At 39.9% G+C, this 21,051-nt stretch overlaps 1 protein-coding gene across 1 annotated transcript in view; it reads right to left on the bottom strand.

Moving 5' to 3' along the window:
• Positions 1–21,051, bottom strand: part of jmy (junction mediating and regulatory protein, p53 cofactor) — a 93,194-nt gene that overhangs the window by 9,355 nt on the left and 62,788 nt on the right. Inside the window, exons 5-9 of the mRNA XM_080189345.1 lie at positions 20,849–21,014; positions 17,120–17,307; positions 5,155–5,241; positions 3,595–3,687; positions 373–931 (exon numbers count right to left, since the gene is read on the bottom strand). Of these exons, the coding sequence (XP_080045471.1) occupies positions 373–931; positions 3,595–3,687; positions 5,155–5,241; positions 17,120–17,307; positions 20,849–21,014 (1,093 nt within the window). The remainder of the gene's footprint in view (positions 1–372; positions 932–3,594; positions 3,688–5,154; positions 5,242–17,119; positions 17,308–20,848; positions 21,015–21,051) is intronic.

Here is a 21,051-nt window from a genome sequence, read left to right as displayed (position 1 = left end):
TTGAACTCGAGTCCTCAGGACAGTAGCCGAGATTCTGGATTAATAGTCTAGCAATATTACCACTAGACCATCGCCTCCCCATGGCCACAATTAACAGCCAGTGATCAAACACGCAACTATACAACTTTGCTGAGCAGAGATGGTGATAGATAGTCTGTTTTGAGTTGGGAAGCATCTAGATATCCAGGCACTTTTTCTGTTAGCTCACTCTCTGTCAAAGAAAGGGCACCCCTTTTTGTGTAAGTCGCATATGGCCAACAACAATCCAAGTATTGTACCATGATCTAAGGAAGAATTTATCTTTCTAAAGTAAGGAATAATTACAAAGGACCAAAGAAGGTTGTCAACATTTTAAACTGCAAAAATATTTACCTCTTTGTTTTTTCAGCTCATCACTTGATGCAGTTTTCTTTAATTTTTTTCTGGCATTTAATAGCTGCTTGCTGTCAAATAAGTGAGGTGTGGGTGAACTGACAGATTGCAATATTTCTTTGCCATCACCTGACTGAGTAGATTTCTCTGCTGGTTGCTGGGCATCAGGTGATTCTTCATGAACTGGCATTGGTGGAGGAGGGGGGGGTAAAGGTGGGGGGGGTGGTGGCAGAACTACATCAATATTACTGAACTCTTCATTACAAGGGCTTGGAAGTGAAATAGGTTGCAACAGTTCAGGAGTGACATCATCTCCTGATTGGAAAGAAACACATTCCTGTTCTTGTGCTGTGGAGCTCAATTCTGCTGCTCCAGTGAACTTTGTTTCCTTCTTTACAGGTGAGGTTTCTTCCTCAGCTGTTTCTTGTACTTGTAATATTCCTGGAAGAGAGTGTGTTTGGTCTTTGCTAGCACAGGTCACTGAACCTGTATTACTTTTTCTTCTGACATTTGTGAAACGTAGTCTTGTGGATTTAAGTACAACTTGCCCAGGGTACTTCTGAAAAATGAATAAAAAGGATTCATGTAATAATTGTAATAGAGTATGATACAAGAGAGAACTTGTATTTTTAAAGCACCTTTAATATAATAAAATGTAAATTCAAAAATATTTCATTTTGCAGGGCATTGAAAAGTAATCTAGGAAACATGGAGTCACTGTTGCAACATAGGTGAATGTAGTAATCATTTTTCACATGGCAAGGTTTCAAAAACAGAAATCATAAGTTCGATGAAAAGCAATGAATGTCCAATTAAGCTAGCTCTATTTTATGGTGTTGATTAAGGGAAGACTATTTGGCCAGGACAATTATTGGTTCTTCTTTCTAATAATGCCATGGGGTCTTTTAATATTAAGCTAAGACCAGCTAAGGGATATATACTTCCTGAACATGCAAATAAAAATACAGGAAAAGGCCAAACAATGCTGAAAATACTCAGCAGGGCAATCAGCACCTAACTGAAATGTTAACACTGTTGGCCTCTCCACACATACCACCTGACCTACATTTATGGAGCATTTTCTGTTTTTATTTTAATTTTCTGCAGCCAAAGTATTTTGCTTTTCTACAAGATCAGTTAGTCATTTAAACAAGTCACATCATGTACCTAAGCCCACCCATCACCTTTCCTGCCTTTACACAGTCACACAGTCTGGAAGAGAGAAAATACAAAAGCATAGACCATTTTGGAAAAACTGGGAAATTTATCACCTATCACCAAGAGTCTGATATGATTCTTCTTCAGAACCCAAGGTTCCACATTCCTTTTACAGATATAATTGCTTGTCACTCAGCAGAACACATTCAGTTCTCCCTTGAATGTTTCCAGCAAATCCACTTTTGATGTCTGTGTTGAAAACTCATTGAAGGTCAAGGACTTCCTGGCAAAGCAAATACCAAAACCTAACTCCACGTTTACTGAAATTATACTTGTAACTGCGGCCCTCCCTAAACTATCTAATTCAACCTTACTAGAACCAAATCTTGTTCTATTATTCTCAAGATTTCAATTACATCCACAGAATGTCTACCCTTCTGTGAAGTAAAAGAAGAACCCTATCTCCCCACTAAACCAGCCCAGATAATTTGGTATCAATCTGGTGGAATAAAAGAGAAAATGTGAAAATACTCAGCAGGTCAAGGAGCTTCTATGGATGGAAAGAGTTAATTGTTTCAGATTGTTGACCATTTCATTAAAGTGGCGACCATTTTCTAGGCCCTATGAGACCAAAACTGTGCCTAGGTAAGTTGCTCTTTCGGAGAGTCAGTGCAGACTTGATGTGCCAAATGGCCTCCTTTTGCATGGTAGGGATTCTATGATTCTATTGGTATATTAGGAAGGGCAGGTTCAAATAACAAAATAGTAGGAAATCCACTACAAACCTTCCTCCAGCCCAAAAAACACCCATTAACTACAATACACTGTTTCCTGTCACTCACCCATGTTAACTACTGTCCCTTTGATGAGTTTATTTACAAGTTTGCTCACAACTCTGTTGTGCAGCCCGGCAAGTCTATGTACATCACATCAATAGCATTCTCCATCAACCCTCTCTTTTATCTCTTTGAAAGACTCCAACAACTTAGTTAAACATGATTTTCCCTTAAATACATGCTGGCTCTCCTTAATTAACAGGCATGTGACTACTGATTCCATCCCAAATTATTGTTGTTCCAACACCAAAGTTAAACTGACTGGTTTGCACTTGCTGGGTATATCTATATGCCATTTTTCAAAAAAGGGTGTAACATTTGCAATTTTCCAGTCCTCTGGAACCACCCGAATCTAAGGAAGACTGTAAAACTATGACCAGTGCCTCTGTAATTTCCATTTCCCTCCTTATCCTTGGATACATCTCATTTGGCTCCAGTGCCTCGTCCATTTTAAACACAGACATCCCATCAAATAGCTCCTTGCCTTCAATTTTAAACCCTTTGCATCACTGAATTTCCTCCTCTCTCCATGGCCTGGATAGCATCTTCCTTCTTGGTCAAGTATTTATTTAAACTTTCAGGCACGTTCCCCTGCCTCCATGCACAATTTCCCTTTCCCAATTCGCCCTACCTCTTTCTCTAAAATTATTTATTTACCCAAAGAAGAGTTGGGGATTCCTTTTTATGTTGACTGCTGGTCTCTTTCCATACTCTCTTTTTGAATCATAGAATCCCTACAGTTCAAAAGAGCACATTGAATGCACCGACTCTTTGACAGAGTATTTTACCCAGGCCCTCTCCCCTGACCTATCTCTGTAATCCCACACATTTACCATGTCTACTCTTGGGACATTATGGGGCAAGTAGACATGGCCAGTCCACCTAATCTGCACATCTTTGGACTGTGGGAGAAAAACCAAAGCACCAGGAGGAAACCTATGTAGACACAGGTAGAACATGCAAACTCCACACAGTCACTCAAGGCTAGAATTGAATCCGGGTCCCTGGAGTTGTGATGCACCAGCACTAACCATTGTGCCAAATTTTAATCTCAGATGAACAATGGCATTATGATAGCCCATTTCAGTGGTGTGTGGAGAGAATACGTGTTATAAAATTAAAAACTTTACATTTATCAACCATTTTATTAGCTATGTTGCAATTAGAGGAGCTTTAGTGGAAGGCTGAAATATAGTCAAATGCTTCACCAAGTTCATGCTCTTCTCACCTGTTTAAAGTTACGAAGCCTATCCAAAGTTTTCTGCCTCTCCTGGCTGACCCATTTACTGTTTTTCTCTTCCTCCTGTTGTTGATTATGCATCTGAAACAAACCAATATACAATGTACAACACAGATCACACAGAACAACAGATCTAGACTCATCATTATATTTTGGAAGGAAGTTGTGCCCATATGGGGTGGAAAGTGCTCATTTCTGGCACACGGTACCAGCATCATGAAATCTCAATTAAAATAAAACATCATCGTATGTCGAGCAAAACTCCCTCTGACCTACCCAAAGAAATTCCTTCCATCCAACTTCAGAAAGGCACCAATGAGATATTTTCCCCATTTTAGACACAGCCATGCTGTGAAACCTTCTTGACTGAGACTGCCAGTTTAGCACCATTAAGATTCAACTATGGGAGTTCCTCTGCAAAACATTTTTTTGCTAGTAGAGTCGATTTTGATTGCATCTGCCTGGGCTGAATTTGAATTTGGCACAGCGATTATATTACTGGATTATTAATCCAGTATGGTTGAATGAGTTCTAATGTCATGAAAGCTTGGAAATTCAAATTCAATTATATAAAGTCTGGAATAAAAACCTAGCATCGGTAATTATGACTATAATACTACTGAAGACTGTTGCAAAACCCCCATCAGTAATATCCTTTAGGAAAAGGATCTACCATCCTTACCCAGTCTGGTCTCCAGACCTAGAGCAATGCATGCTGAAAATGAACTGGTCTCTGAAATGGCCAGGTTATTCAAGGTGACAGTTCATCATCACCTTATCAAGGGTAATTAGGGAGGACCAATAAATACAAGCCTGATCAGGAACACTCACGTCCCATGAATGCATTAAAAAAAATCTGAGCCAGATTTAAAACATCAGTTTGATACCCGGTCCCATTAAAAACAAATAGATAGTGTTTCAGTTTTTAAAACATTTTTGGAGCAAATTTAGTTTCTCATCCATCCATATGGGAATGGCGAGATTTCAGTCTCAGCATCAAAGGAGCCCCAGCAACCATTAGTCTTTTGTCTTTCAAACTCTGATTAACTTTGTACTTCTAGGAATCTGTTTATTTTGTTTCAAGTAATATAGGACAAAACAGATTAAATGTGGTATAAGAATACACCTGCTCTTTTCTCTTCAATTCCAACCTTGGAACAACAATGTCGATTTTGCATCTTTAATGTAGTAAAATGGTCCAAGACAACATCTGACACTGAGCCACATCAGACTCCTACACTGTCAGTGTGACATTTCCATTCCCATGTCAAATTTTGAGTAATACTGCCAATTTCAAAATCGTAATTTATTGTAGCTTCAAGAATCAATCTGGAATGATCGATTCCAAAAAATTAATGCTGCAGTGCTATAAAATTACGCAAGGATGTTAGGCCTGTTTTTAAGAAATGAGGATTTCTTTAATGGTATTCAAATGAAAGTATCTCTGTTAATCTTTTCACTACATGACTACAGTACCAGAGGGAAACAGTGAAAGAAGTGCGACCTATCTACCATACAGAAAATATTATAAACAACAATTTCACACACCTGCTTTCTAGCATGATGGCTTCCGTACTCCTCCTCCTTTTGTTTATGCTGCTTCATCTTGTCATTGTGACTTTCAATACAGATTTCCTATAGAAATAAGTAAACATGAGAAAAAAAATATAAAACTATGGAGCTGATCCTAACCAGTTTGAACTAATTTGGGGCAGTTCTGTTAGGAGGGTGATATGGACTCGAAACATTAATTCTGTTTCTCTCTCCACAGATGCTGCCAGACTTGCTGAGTTTATCCAGCATTTCCATTTTTATTCCAGTCTGAACCAAAGCCTTCAAAGATATTCGGCTATGCAATCTTCAGACAAGGAAGAAGAATCTAATAAAATAAAGCAGCAACTTTGTGTGAAGCAATGGTCCTTATTTTCGCAGGAAAGAAGCATGAATATTGAGATGCATGGGGCAATCTTAAAACAGCTACGTTTAAAGCAATAAGTCAAAAAGGATGAACTTTTACTTCTATGTAAACTAGTTTACAGCTTGTAAACCACTGCTGAGAGAGAGCAGCACAGTCACAAAAGGTACCAGTATCAACACTCGTGAAACCCAACAGCTTCAAGGCAAGGATTTAGTGAATTCAGAAAGCAAACCACACTCCCTCCACCCACCCACAAAGATCTCCGATATCAGTACAATGTTTCCCCCCAATTCCATTTCCAACCACCTTGCCGTAAGATCTCTCATCTCCCTGACCATTGTCTGGTATAGTCCCCGATCTCCAAGCTTCCAACCTCTCCCTGAGACTTCCCCTCCCAACTTTGCCTAGATGTGTAGCTCCAACAACACTCAAAGCTTGACACCATCCAGTACAAAGCTGCCTACCTGATTGGCAACCCATCCACAAACACTCCCTCTCCACAACCAACACACAATGGCAGTAGTATCACCTACACGATGCACTGCAAGAACTTCAGGCAACACCTTTGAAGCCCACAATCACTACCATCTAAAAGGACAAGTGCAACAGATACATGGAACACCAGCAAAAGTTCCCTTCCAAACCACTACCATCTGACTAAGTACATCACCGTTCCTTCACTGTCACAGGATCAAAATCATTCCCAACAGCACTGGGCTGCAGCAATTCAAGAGGGCAGCTCAGCACTACCTTCTCTAGGAAAATTAGGGATCGATAGTAAATGTTGGCCTAGCTAGGGACAGCCATAGCTCAAGAATGAATTTTACAAAATTAAGGCACTCGAGTAATTTTCCTACTCTACATCCCTGCATCCAATTCACTGTTTCTTAACCCCAATATCCCCAACCCCCAACCCCAGCACAAAGCCGCAAACCTCCCTCACACAAGACTGAAACTCACCTCTTTCCCACATAGGATCCTGACCCACTCCTTGGGATCAGCAGCTCACCTGACTGACACCACCCTCCTCCCATTTCCTGACTGACATCTCGCCAATTAACCTTCTCTCCAGAAATCTCCATTTTACCCATCAACACTTCCTCCATCCCCAAACAGCACCCCCTCACCACCCATTCTGGACTTGTCTGCTGCTGCAACCTTCACTCACTAGCTTCTTGCTGAGTTGGAGGCCAGTTCTGAGGCCATCAAGCAGAGCTTACAGGCAGGAAATTGATCAGTGACTTCACAAACATGCTGCAGAGTTAAACCATTGCAGCATATGAAGGAATCTCGAGTGACAGTTTCCTTAAGGCCTTAAGTTTCAAGATAGTAGAGACACAGCCCCCATCATCCAGAAAGTCAGCAGGAAATGCAGCCTTACCAGTTCTGATAGACCCATCGCCACCTCACACCAATGAGGACTGATCAGCAGCTGGCAGGACTTCCTTCAGTACTTGGAAGAAAAACCTGCTTTGGACAGCAGTCGGCCAATCAAATCAACTAACAGCTCTCAAGCCCAACCACGCACAGCACTGCAGTTGCCGGACAATTCCTGAGGCTAGTGTCATTCCTGAGGCTAAGTCCCAGGCACCACAGTGCTGGAGAGAGGATGGGGAATGCTCCTGGAGAAGTGGGACCGGGGAGGGGGGGGTGGGCACAGTGGTTAGCATTACTACCTCACAGCGCCAGTGACCCAGGTTCAATTTCCTGGCTTGCGTCACTGTCTGTGTAGAGTCTGCACATTCTCCCCATGTCTGCATGGGTTACCTCTAGGTGCTCCAGTTTCCTCTTACCCTCCAAAGGTGTGCGGGTTAGGTTGACTGGCCATGCTAAATTGCCTCAGTGTCAGGGGGATTAGGGTAAATGCATGGGGTTACAGGGATATGGCCTGGGTGAGATTGTGGTTGGTGCAGACCTGATGGGCCGAATGGCCTCCTCCTGCAATTAGGGATTCTACGATCCCATGATCGGGAAATAAACATGGGGGGAGTGGTTTGGCAGAGATCCATGTTCCATGAGAAGAGGACGCCCTCAGTCTGAAAAGGCCTTCTGATGGAGGCACAATGTACAAGAAAGTGAGGCAATGATAATGTGAGTAAATGTGATACTTAAAAGTGAAGAACTGCAGAACAGAGAATGTATTTCATAATGGAGAAAAACATAACGAATTCTGAAATATTTGAGATATCTTTCAGGCACGTGAAACAATTACTTCTTCAGCTCCACAAATGTGGCATTTCTATTTCTCTTCAAGAATTTCTTTGTTAAAACAAAAGAGATTATAGGTGGTGTTCAAAAATATGAAGGGATAGAAACTGACCATTTCCAGCGATCAATGGGATTAGAAGAGAACATACATACAATGTTAAATTACAGAAAATTAGGACAGAGACCTTTTCATTTAAACAATTACGGTTGAAACACTCTGGGATGCATAAGGAAAAGGGAATTAAAAATTGAAACTGAGCAGACTAATGAAATTGGACTGCTGTACGTATGTAGGATAAGCTCAAACATGGACTGGTTGGTCTAAACAGCTTGTCTTTGTGCTCTAATTTCTATGTAATTCCATGTCGTATTCCATCATTCACAGCAGAATCTTCTAGTTACACAGTATGAGACTTAAAAAATAAATCTGTTTTCAATGAGGATTATCAGACATCAAAAAAAAAATCTGAACATTCTCTTTCACTGCTATCCAGCAACAGCAAATTAATCTTGAGCAATGAAAAATAAGATTCATGAGGCAGTCTCAAAATAGGAGAGATTTCCCTAATCTTGCGCTTAGGTGTACCGGATCAGCCTGGGTGTGGTAAATTCAATGTAACTGGGCAGGGTGGAGTGCATAAAGAAGTTCACCCACATTTTCCTTTCATTTAATGTAAAAGCAGAAAATCAAACCATCATCTTTATACAGATATACACTCTTCTCTTAAGTTTTCCAATTGCAAAATTCAATCTCAGAATGTGGATGTTGCTGCCATTTTTGTCCATGGTGGTAGACGTTCCTGAACCAATGAGGGGTTTGATAAGCTCAGTTGCTTGCTATGCCATTTTAGAGTGCAGTTAAGAGACAACTGTTTTAGTGCTGCACCGGAGTCAGTCACATATAGTCCACACTCAGTATGGACAGCAGGTTCTTTTCTTTCACTACAGGAAATTAAAAAAAAGTTGAGTTTTTATGATAATCCAACAACTCCATGGACCACAGTTACTGATAGTAGCTTTTTATTTCCACTGTTCCAGAAAACTGAATTCAAATTTTTAAACTGCCACAGTGGGATTTGAACTAGGTTACAAGTCCAGGCCTCTTGTTATTAGTCTAGTAGTATAACCACTACATCTCAATCTATTATCATTTTCATTACACCAAATCACAAAGGAAAGTATTTACAGCTGTACCTGTGCTGCATAGAGAAGGAACTTTATACAACTGCCTTTATTGGAAGACGTAATTCAAAATAGTTTCTTTCTACTTATGGCATTCGACAGTGTTTAAACAGGCAGTTAAGTTCAATTGGTTAATAAATGGAGACTTTGTCAAGGATTCAAGTCCGGAAATACATACAGCCCCACAAAAACTTTATGTTTAAATTGCTTTTTGCAAACATGAATCTGTATATAATGAAGCAGCAAAGAAAATACAACTTCAGTGACCAATGATAGGACAAGTGGATGAGTTCAGTTAATTAAGAAGCCTCAGTAGGGCTTTTCTTCAAGACGGAAAAACCACTCAAAATACCAAGCCTTCAAAACTTACATTTCCAGAGCATTTTACTTTCAGTTGCTATTTCTGGTCAGTTAATTTTGCTCCTGGTCATGACTGATAGGGGAAAAAAAATCCAAGTACAAATTTAAAGAACATGCTGTTTGAGAATTTTCCATCGCTCTCCTGGTACTTCTCTATTGTCACAGTGATTTGCACTTTAAATTGCCTTGAACTTGCCTTTTATAGAACAGCTTGTAAGTGCAAGACATTTCTGCTTCAAATCAAGGAAAACCTTTCAGTCTTTAATCATTTTAGCTTTCCAATTGATTTAATATATTCACACAGTGCAATGTAAACTTTAAATAGTTTCCAGGTTTAATCAGGAATGTTTAAGCTTTACTTTTAAAATGTTTAGTGTTGGAAAAGAGTTTGCTTTCAGTAACAACAAATCAGTTCGCTTTCACTAACAACAAATTTCAAACAGCACTTGAAATGCCACTGAGTGCCTGTAACAATTTACTTGGCTAGCATCATAGAATCCTGACAGTACTGAAGGAGGCCTTTCAGCCCATTGAGCCTGCACCAACAATAATCCCACCCAGGCCCTATCCCCATAACCCCACATATTTACCCTGTTAATCCCCCAACACTAAGGGACAATTTAGCATGGCCAATTCATGTAACCTGCACAACTTTGGACTGTGGGAGGAAATCCACACAGACATAGGGAGAACGTGCAAACTCCACACAGTCACTCATGGTCAGAATTGAACCTGAGTCCCTGGCGCTGTAAGGCAGCTGTGCTAACCATTGCATGCGTTAGAGCTAAATTTACACTGCACCTTGGCCCTGTCAGCTATGCAGAACTTTAAAAAGCTACTAGTACATGCAACAATTATTGAGGCATGGGTTCCATGATTTGGATGTTCAGGTTCTTTGCCATCAATTTACTTAATTAATTCTCATCGGCATTATGCTTTCCTGGCCATCTGTCCTGACACATTCAAGGACTTGTGGACAGGGACTTGAGTATTGCTTTGTCTGTCCTTTCCAAATGCATCATCTCTCACTTTTCAGGATTAAATTTCACTTGTTACTTCCCCACCCGCTTGACCAAACCATTGATATCATTCTGGAGTCGACATCTATCTTTTTTATATTTTGGAGTGGCCATTCCTCTCCCCGAACCACCCCATCACCGAACATCATGTTCAATGACTCAGTCTGTTTGAATGTTTCTTTTGGATTTCACATCAGAATGGGAGCGTTTGGGGAATCCTGCGGTATACCTTTTGTGACAGCAGTTCTTTGCCTCAGGTTACTGGATTTTTACAGTTAAAATTGTTAATAAAGGGGACTTGTTGTCAAGAAGGCAGTTTACTTGTGTATTCTGACCAAGCACTTTTTATTGTGGTGGGAGTGTTGTTCTGTCAGACTGTTTTAACTGTGGATCTTTAATTTTATGTGCTTACGTTTTTTCCCTTGTTAATAAATTTTTTAATCTTTAAATTTCTAAAGATGTTACTGCAGTGCTATATTTTTGAGATCAATAGCTTTTCCTCCTTGTTTTCAAGATATGTTTTCCTCTGGGATCTGGCTTGCTCAGCAGATAACATCTACTGTGGTCGTAACAATCCAAGTAGAGCTCCAATGTTGTACAAAAAAAGGGTCCTGATGATGCAGAACTGCCGAGCTGGGGCTGCTACAGACCTGTCTGTCTTTAAAATGTTAAGAAACATGATTGTACCAGTCCAGCTGGGCACTTCTGCACCAATGGGGCATGCACTCGTACAACCTAGAGCTCTTGCACAGTTTGGATCCGGATCTGCAATGGGAACTAAAGTCCAGGAGAGGGAAGCAGTGAGAGAGTGACTTGAAGTGGGAGGTTCAGTGAGAGGGCAGATCAGCGAGCAGAGGTAGAGGAGGAAGCCACAACTCAAGAGGTCAAGGAAAGTTAGAATCTGCAGTGACCAGGAGGTTCAGGAAGCAGGGTCAGAGGCAAACTGGAGTTAGACTTTTCTTTATATCTTTAAATGTATTTTATTTTAAGAGTTTCTTAATTTACCAATGCAGGAATTTAGCGAAGTAAAATATTTCAATTTAAACAGTATGATGTTTTAATGTGTGTTTTTCTGATAAGGCCCTACAGAATATAACTATCATTTTAACATGGATTCTTAGGGGAACCAATGTTTCACTTAAAGTTGTGATTTTTTTTAGGAATGCAACCACAACTTTTAAGTGAGGACTTATTGTATTAAAGATATCAAGGGAAAACAGCATTGAGATGGAAAAACAACCATCATCTAGTTGAACTGCAGAGGAGGCTCGAGGGGTCTGAACTACCTATTCCTGCTCCTATGTTGCTATGCTCTTAAAATACTGTAATTATATAGCGTGTTAAATATGAAGCTCAGTTACTTTCTATATATTGATAAAAGTAGTAAGTGCCAGCTTTTTAAGGTAATTAGTTCACAATTTTAAAATCTTGTATTATCTACAAATCTAATGCTACAAGCTTTCATACTGGTTTTAATTGGGTATCTGCTACTAAAAGAAAAAAGCTTTACATTGACATGACAAGAGCCAAGCTGTCAAATGGAAGCTCTGAGGAAGTTGTGCCACACCTGGTCCTCCATCTGTGTTAATTGTTCCTGTCTGCATGGCAAATCCAATGGGTGATTATCTGTATTAAACTGGGATAGACAGACCTTCTGGAGCTATCAGCACGACTGCTGTCTCCTCTGTGCCAGCCTTTGAAGGAAAATTGGAAAGACTTTGGCGAACATTGAATACATTCCTTTATCAAAGATTGGCAAATCAACTGGGTGGAACATTTAACTTGCGAAGAGAGGTTGTGAAGACTTGGGGTGTTTTCGTTGGAACAGAGACTACTGAGGGGTGATCTGATCGAGGTGTACAAGATTATGAAGGACATGGACAGAGTGGATAAGGAGCAGCAATTCCCATAGTTGAAGGGTCAGTCACGAGGGGACATAGATTCAAGGTGAGTGGCAGAAGATTTAGGGGGGATGCAAAGAAATACCTGTGGCCATATACAGACCATCAGGGTTCTGAGTGCGACCCACGAAACATTTTGTTGACCACTGCCCATGCACAGAATTGCCAGATTCTACTGGTTTCTATCTGTGTAGTTTTATTCCTACTGGTAATACTGGAGTGATGCGCATGTAAAGCAAGGGCATGCGAGGTGCATACTGATTGCACAAAATGACCGAGAGCCACGTGTGTCCAATTGAACTTACACAGTGTGCTACGAGAAACAGAAGTATTTATTTTCTTTTTACCATTTGAAGTTGATGACAGTTCTATTAGTATGAATGAATGATTAACAGATTAAATGCACTTAATCTTCTTCATGGAGTCAGTTAGTACATGTGCCCCATTTCAATCTTGCAGCCTATTGAGATGAAGGAGGTGCACTCATGCAGCCCACTCAATAGCCTAGGTTGTCCTTCATTACCATGGAGAGGTTTAAACACAGGGATGAACATTCTAAAACTGAAACTGGGCTGGAAGCCAATACGTGTTAGCAGACACAGTGATGATGCGTCAGTGTGATTTGTTCTGAGTTGGGGTATAGGCAGTACATTTTGGATGAACTCAAGTACAGAGAGTTAAACATGAGAAGGCAGCGAAGAAATTAAAATTGTTACGCATTGCTGAAAGGGAGCTGAATGTTGGTTCCAAAGTGAGTTTGAAAAGGAGTCTGGATCTATATTTGAAAAGGAAACATATTATAGGCTTATGGGGAAAGAGCAGGGAAGCGTGATTAATTCTAATTCAAAGAACTGGTACAAACACCATGTATTCCTAATGGCTGCCTCTTGTGCTGCTTGAGCCTATGATTCAAATACTCAAAAATATATTGGGAAAACTGAAGTGACTGTCTTCAATCCCTGCCCTAAACTCTTTTCCCAAGCTACTGACTCCATCTCTCTTCCTAGCAACTATCTGAGATGAAATCAGACTGTTTGCAAGCTTGGTGTAATTTGACTCTGAGATTAGCTTCCCTGCACATATCCATACCATCTCTAATAACATCTATTTGTCTGTCTGTGATATTGCCTAACTTCACCCCCAGTCTCAGCTCATTCCTGCTGCGATTCTTTTGACTTCACTGATTTATACTCTCAAACAACTTTTGATTTTAAATTCTTACCCTTGTTTTCAAAACCCACTCCAGTTCTGTAATCACTTCCAAACCCATAACCCTCAGATATCTGTCTTCTGATTGGCCAGGCCTTCAGCTGCACAGTCCTAAGCTCTGCACGTGCTTTCAATTCTCGATAACTCTTTCTTAAATATGCAACCTAAAACCTATTTCTTTAACCAATCTTTTAGCCATCTTCCCTTGTATCATTTTACATGGTATAACTTTGATTTATAGTGCTCCTGTGATGCATCAAGAGACATTTCATTATGCTAACAGTGTTTTATAAATATAGGCTTTTTATCACCTAGCCAGCTTTGTGGACAGAGGCGGATGGTAATAAATCCTGAGTGTGCTATTGGTGAAGAGTAGGGCATAAAAACAGTTAAAAGTCTTTGCGTTCAGTGCCAAGAATTTTTACTTGCCTTGGAAGCTGATCTTCCATGTCTGAAGAGGATTTGGTTTCAAAGAGGAATAATTCAAATCCTTAACATCTACCACCTAGGACAGGGAGAGCAGATTCATGGGAACATTACCATCTGAAAGGTTCCCTCCAAGTCACAAACCATCCTGACTTAGAAATATATTAGCATTCCTTCTTCATTGCTAGGTCAAAAATATGGAATTTTTCTACTTAAAGACACTGAGAGAGTATCTTCACCACAGGGACTCAAGCAGTTCAAGAAGACAATCAGCCACTATTTTCTTACAGGCAATAAATGTTGGGCTTGTCAACGACATCCACATGACATGAATGATATTATCTTTTTTGACTGGAACCACCGTCAATATCAACCTGGTTCAGGCACCAGCGGCACAGTGAACCTTACTTTGACAAATTGCTTTAACTCAATCTCAGAAAAGTGCTCCTTTCAAAACCAACTCTGAATGAAGTTACAGCTTTAGCAGCCATTGCTGCCACACTGATAACCAAGTTGAGACTGCCTAAGCCAGTTTGATGCATGACCCTTAAAACTTGAGGAGTTTTGCCCATTTGTCTGGAATGGACAGATTTAAGCTTACATCTCAGATGAAAGCAGATGGTTCAAATCTAAAATTGTCAAGTTCCAGTATTTTTTTTTGTTACATGCAATATATGTCAATTTTCATAAAAGCAAAACCTTTAATTCCAGCAATGATAACATTCCAAAAGAAAACTGCACTGCTCTCGACGATGAAGTTAAAAATAGTACAAATTAAAAGAAAAAGCATACAATTCTGCAAAGATTATTGGTTGCTCAAAGGATTGTACAAAAAAGAATGACAAAAAAGATGGAAAAATTACAGTACGAGACAAAGCTAGCTTGAAATATAAAATCAATAGCAAAGGTTTTTACAAGTATTCAAAAAGGAAAGTAGAGAATGGGAGAGATCTCATTGAGACGTATAAGATGATGAATGGGATGGATAGGATAGAGGTGGAGAGACTCTTCCCGCTCAGAAAGGACTAGGGGGCATAGCCTCAAGATAAAGGGGGGGCGGTTTAGAACACAGTTGAGGAGGAACTTCTTCACTCAAAGGGTGGTGAATCTCTGGAATTCTCTGCCGTTGAAGTGGTGGAGGCTGCCTCGCTAAATATTTTTAAGACGCGGGTTGATGGGTTTTTGATGAGAGAGGGGATTAAGGGTTATGGGGAGAGGGCGGGAATGTGGAACTGAGCCACGACAGATCAGCCATGATCTTATTGAATGGCGGGGCAGGCTCGAAGGGCTAGTTGGCCTACTCCTGCTCCTATTTCTTATGTTCTTATGTTCTTAAATGTTACGTCTGTATTCACTGTACAAGACACAAATAACATCCCAGAAATACTTGTAAATCAAGATATGAAAGGGAGTGTAAAATTATAATCACCAGGGAAAGGGTACTGGGAAAGCTACTGGAATTAAAGGCTGACAAATCCCCAGGATCTGATGGCCTGTATTCGAGGGTCTTAAAGAAAAACCATAGAAAAGTTATGGTGCAGAAAGAAACCATTCTGCCCATGTGTCTGCACCAGCCAAGAAAAAAGAAGCTAGCTGCTCATTTTAATCCCATTTTCCAGCACTTAGTCTGTAGCACTTCAGATTCAGGTCTAGGTACCTTAATTGTTTCAGTCTCAACCACCAATTTAGGCAACTGGTGAGATAGTTGATGGCCATTGAGCTAGCAGTTAGTTATAATTTTTCAAAATTTGCTAGATGCTGTTTCAAAAACGCAAAGATTAAATCTGAAAATAGTGAATGTAACGCTTCTCAAAAAAGGAAGGAGGAAGACAGAAAGCAGGAAACTACAGGAGGATGTAGGTCACTTAGAAAATTTTAATGCAATCAAGCAGCGTCAACATGGCTTTGTGAAGGGGAAATTATGTTTGATTATTTTATCATTATTCTTTGAGGAAGTAACATATGACATGGATAAAGAGAAGTCTGTAGACACGATGTATTTGGGATTTCCAAAAGGGCTTTGATAAGGTGCCACACCAAAGTTACTACACGAACTCAAAGATCACGGTAGAGGAAACTATATTAACATGGATAAAAGATTGGTTAGTTAACAGGAAATAGAGTTAAATGGGTCATTTTTGGATTTGCAAGCTGTATCTCATGGAGTCAGTGCTGGGATCTATTTATTATCTATATATCAATGACTAGGATGAGAGCTCGAATCTATGATTGCTAAATTTGCTGCTGACAAAGATTGATAGGAGAATGAATTGAGAAGAGTATATAAGGAATTTGCAAAGGAACATAGATAGGTCAAGTGAGTTGGCAAAAATTTGGCAGATGAGGAAAAATGTAAATTTGTTCACTTTGGCAAGAACAGCAGAAAAGCACTATATTTAAAATGGAGAGAGATTGCAGAATTCTACGCAGCACAGGGAATTTGGTGTCCTGGGCTGAGTTAGATAGATTCTTCATCTCCAAGGGAATGAAAGGTTGTTTGGATAGACAGCTGCATCAAGGACACAGTCAGGTCAGTTGTGATCTTAACAAATGACGGAGTAGGCTCAAGGGGCTGAATGACCTACTACTGCTCTTAATTTGCATGACCATGAAGTCAATACCTCATCTGGAAATTTGATGGATAACCTTTTAATAACACTAGAGGGGTTAGGGTCCCACATGCAACAGAACATATATTTAGTTGGGTGTGATAAAGAGAGGGTGTTAACTGAACTGTCCAAAATGGCAGATTGTCTGCCAAACGTGTTACAGATGATTTGATGCCAAGAATTGCCCATTTGGCATATTTCTGGTATAATCAGGACCTGCCCATACTAGCATCCTTGCAGTCAAGGCATGCTATGGGAGCTACATTGGAAGTGGTCAGATTATGTTCGTGTGGCATTTCTGCAATTTCATGGTCCTAGTATCTTTTTCCTTCTAAAACCACCTTTAAAATTTATTATTAGTCACAAGTAAGGCTTACATTAACATTGCAATGAAGTTATTGTGAAATTCCCCTAGTCGCCACATTCCGGCGCCTGCTCGGGTATGACAGGAAACCGGAGCGCCCAAAGGAAACCCACGCAGACATGGGAAGAACGTGCAAACTCCATGCAGACAGTGACCCAAGCCGGGTCCCTGGAGCTGTGAAGCAGCAGCGCTAGTCACTGTGCTACCGTGCCGCCCTTTAACAAATAAAAATATTAAACAAACACTGGACTGTATTAAAACAATCAAATTCAATTTGCAGCGCGAGAAGTCAATGTTGCTCCAATTGGTATAACTACCTTCTTATTTCTGAGGTAGGCTTTCTTGGCTGAGATGCGACTTCTTCGAGCCTCTAATTGCCGAACTTTCTGTTGAAGCTTAAGCAGTTCCATTTTCTGCGGGATTATCGATGCTGCCATATCTTCTGTTGCATGCATGGCTTCCATGCTTTCATAAGTGTCATAGTAAACAACTTCTTCTCTTTGTTCTATAATCAAAAGCAAATAGTCAAGCCATTAAAAATGGTTTACTCTTTTAACCTGGGATAAGAACACTAGAACTTTGAAGGGGAATTAATTAGTTACTATCCCCCTATCTTTGCAAATCAACTTCTCCAAGAACTTACCCTGAACCCCTCTTTCTCTGCATACTAGTGGTGCATCGCCAACCTCCTTTTACTCAAAGTCCTTAAACAGCTCATCAATGCCCAAATCAACGTCCAATATCTCTGCAACTCATGTGTGAATGTGCCCAATTTTCACTCCTGACATAGTACTGCCAGGCCTTAATCAAGTTCACAAATAACACTGATACGTGGCTTCACCATTGTGAACATGCCCTCTTCTTAAGCTCTCTGCAGCAATTGATATGGTTAACTAACCAGCCTCCTCCAATGCTCAACTGAACAGTTACTTGTTTAGTTCCACTCTTACCTAACCGATCATATCCAGGGCATTTCTAATAATAGCTTTTCTGAAAACTATATATGAATTTACCCTTAACTCCCTATTCCTCATCTACATGTTACCCCTTTGCAATGCTATCCAAGGACAAGGTGTCAGTTTCATCATACATGCTGATGACACACAGTACTATTTTTCAACAGTGCTTTGTGTCCCTCCACTGTTGTAGTGTTACCACATTGTTTCTCTGGCATCAATAGGGACATAGGATTTAGGAGGAGACAATTAATGGAGGAGAAATTTCATTGGGAACAGAAAACTAATATTCACCACACTAAACCAGCTCCTGCTTGCCAAACACAAAACATGATGCCTAACATTAGATGCAATCCCACGATGAGATAGCATTTGCTGAACAATCCTGTGTGCCAGGAGTTACCCTCAAAGCCAAATCAAGCTCAGTCAGGCTTGCAATGTGGCTCATTTATGCTTGCTGGAAGCATACATGCAAATACAGGGTACTGGCCCCTGCAGCCAAAAGAAAAATGTCCAATCACTGCACCTTTTTTGAATTAAGCAACAGCATTAAGCCAATAGTTTCCTGGTGCATTTCTATGGCAATCCCTCAATCAGCATTAACTGTCAGCCAACTGAAGCCCTTTCTGTGACTGTCCTGATGGGTTACGTGATCCGTCACTCCACAAAGGGACACATCACCAAAATATTCCTGTCGTGCTTTGTGTACAACTTTATTATGGAAAGAGAAGGAAAACCTATAAAAGCTGATGGGAAATAGTCCAAGTTTGGTAAGCTCAAGGCCATCAGGTATGACTGCCAAAGTTGCATAGTTGCACAAGTAGGACTACTCTTTACAAAATTTGCCATTTCCTGAAAACCAGATTCTAATACCAAAATTATAAAACCTCTTTCCTTGAATATTGCTGAAATAGTGACAATTTTTATTGAAGCTTTTCATTTTGCACTCATCAGGATATTTTACAAGATTACCAATGTAAAAGGAACAACAATTTAAACTATATAAAGAGTGCTGGTTGGTTAGCAACTGGGCTCTGATTGGTAAATGTGTTGCCGTGGATAATGCACCAGTTGATGGTGACCGATAATTCACTGCCAGGGACTGTTTGAAGTTTAAGCTGGGCCATTGAATTCTGATTGATCAAGGTATTGCTGCGAGGAACGAACCAGCAAACCAGTGTTATTTATTTTGTTGATCTGGAACAGGCACAATGTACATGCACGCAAATACACCAGGCTGCAAACCTGAATTCTAAGCTCAACAAACAACTGTGGAATCACATTTAATGTTGAAAATTGTGTTTTCAGTTTTGCCAGCACGAGCTGGTTGGGCATGGTCAGTACCTTGCCTGTTGTGAACAGCAAAAGGGAAATGCTGTTTGATATGATCTGGAAATCTTTGGCATGTACTACATTCCTACCATTGCACAAATATTGAAATTTATACATCACTGTACTCATTTGCATGTTAGGCAGAACTTTTTTTTTAGCTTAATGGCAGCATCCTGTTTCTGGCAAATACCATTTGTGTTACTACTGCACAGTATCAGCATGAAATAGCTAGCTTCACCTGCTGCTTAAATGATCCAGTGATGCCATTCACTGGATCATTCCTCAAGGCAATGCTTTGACCAGAGTTAAGCTGCCTGGTTTAAATTTCAAACAACGTTTGGGAGTTAACTATCAGTCACCATCCACTGGTGCATTCTCCATGCAAATTCCTCACCACTTGCCAATCAATCTTTTACAGTTTGTAATCTTGCAGATGAAAAGCAGATAAAGAAATGTTTCTTTTTCCAGCAACACTCAAGCTCTGCAGCAGCAAGCAACAATTTGAAAACTATTCTAGGGCCCTTATTTTTGCTCAACCTTCCAATTCACTTCAGTTTCTTTTCATGTAAAATTTAATTTAGAAAAAAATATCTGTCTTAAAATAGTACATGTGCAATACATTGAATATTTATAATACTTGTAAAGTTGTGCAATTTATTTTAAAATAATAAAAATATTAAAAGATACCAAGTGTAATGATTTTCTCAGGAACATGTATTTTAGTTATACTGACCGCCCATACTATTTAATGGAGATTGTGTGTTATAAATCATCAATTATACTCACTAATAGAGCACATAATATAATCCTCATTGTTACATTCACTACCACAAACAACTTTATTTTTCATGGTTGAAAAATGTTGCAATGTCCCTTTTTATCTTCCCATACATATCTTGTCAAGTCTGGTTTTTCCAATGGATTGGCATAGGCAGGCAAGCAGATCTCTCCCAAACTTCTTCTAACGCTGGTCTTTAGGAGATGGGAAGTAGAGTTCTGATAATTAGCTACTTCTCTTGTTGCTTTCTGCAATAAGGTGTGGAAACTAAGTTACAACAACAAGGCAGCTCTGTCAGCAAGGATGGAAAAAGCATATTGTCAGACAAAGGCCTCGTTGAGATCAGCGGTTGCATACTCAGGAAAGAGATTAATCTAATTTTGTGTCAGTTTCATAAACACTGCATTCCCAGCCTTGGTCACAAGACCGAACAAAGACAAGTTACCCCAACAATTATCAAAAAACAAGACATGTTGACATGTTACACTAATGAAGGAGACGATTTTCTATTGCATAAGAGCAAAAAGCTGTGATTGGTGGACAATGCATGTAAATGAAGGATTAGAAAGAAGCTCATTTCTCATTTGCTATAATTAACTTTAACTGCTAATTATCTGTCTGAATCGAGAGAAAACCTGGCACTGCATTGCAATGAATATGTGTTCTCCTTGCTAGCAAGAAATAAGCTTACAAAGGCTGAGTGCTCACCATCCATTGTTTGGTTAATCCTCGAAGCACTTTCTCCATAGCAAAGCAACTTTAAGGAAAGATTTAGTGGTGTGGTGCTTGGAGAAAACAAACCTATGCCCTACACTTAACAAATTTTGTGCTTCATCATGCTTACTCAAAGTTAATATAATTTTAGAAAATGCAGTGCCAGAATGGAAAACCAAAGAATATACACCGAGATGACTCCCAATCTATTTGAATCATTCTTTTCCTACTGTACAAATCTAGGATAAATTAACTTTTCACCACACCTGCAATGAGCCTTTTAATGCTTTCAAGTTGTGCTGTTAACAGTAGCTCCTCACATTTCAGGATCTCAAACTGCACCTCATACAACTGAAGCTGCATGTCATAATAGTCAGCCTCCAGCCGGTCCAGCCGTGCTATGGCATCTGTGCCACTCTGAAGGCTTTGCATCTATTTTAAAAAAGAATAAATAAACAGGTAAGAACAG

Source organism: Carcharhinus amblyrhynchos, chromosome 5 (genome assembly GCF_965287045.1).
Source record: "Carcharhinus amblyrhynchos chromosome 5, sCarAmb.v2.hapA, whole genome shotgun sequence".
Taxonomy (NCBI): domain Eukaryota; kingdom Metazoa; phylum Chordata; class Chondrichthyes; order Carcharhiniformes; family Carcharhinidae; genus Carcharhinus; species Carcharhinus amblyrhynchos.
The sequence above is the reverse complement of the archived record's forward strand: the minus strand, read 5'-3'. Positions and strand labels throughout refer to the sequence as shown.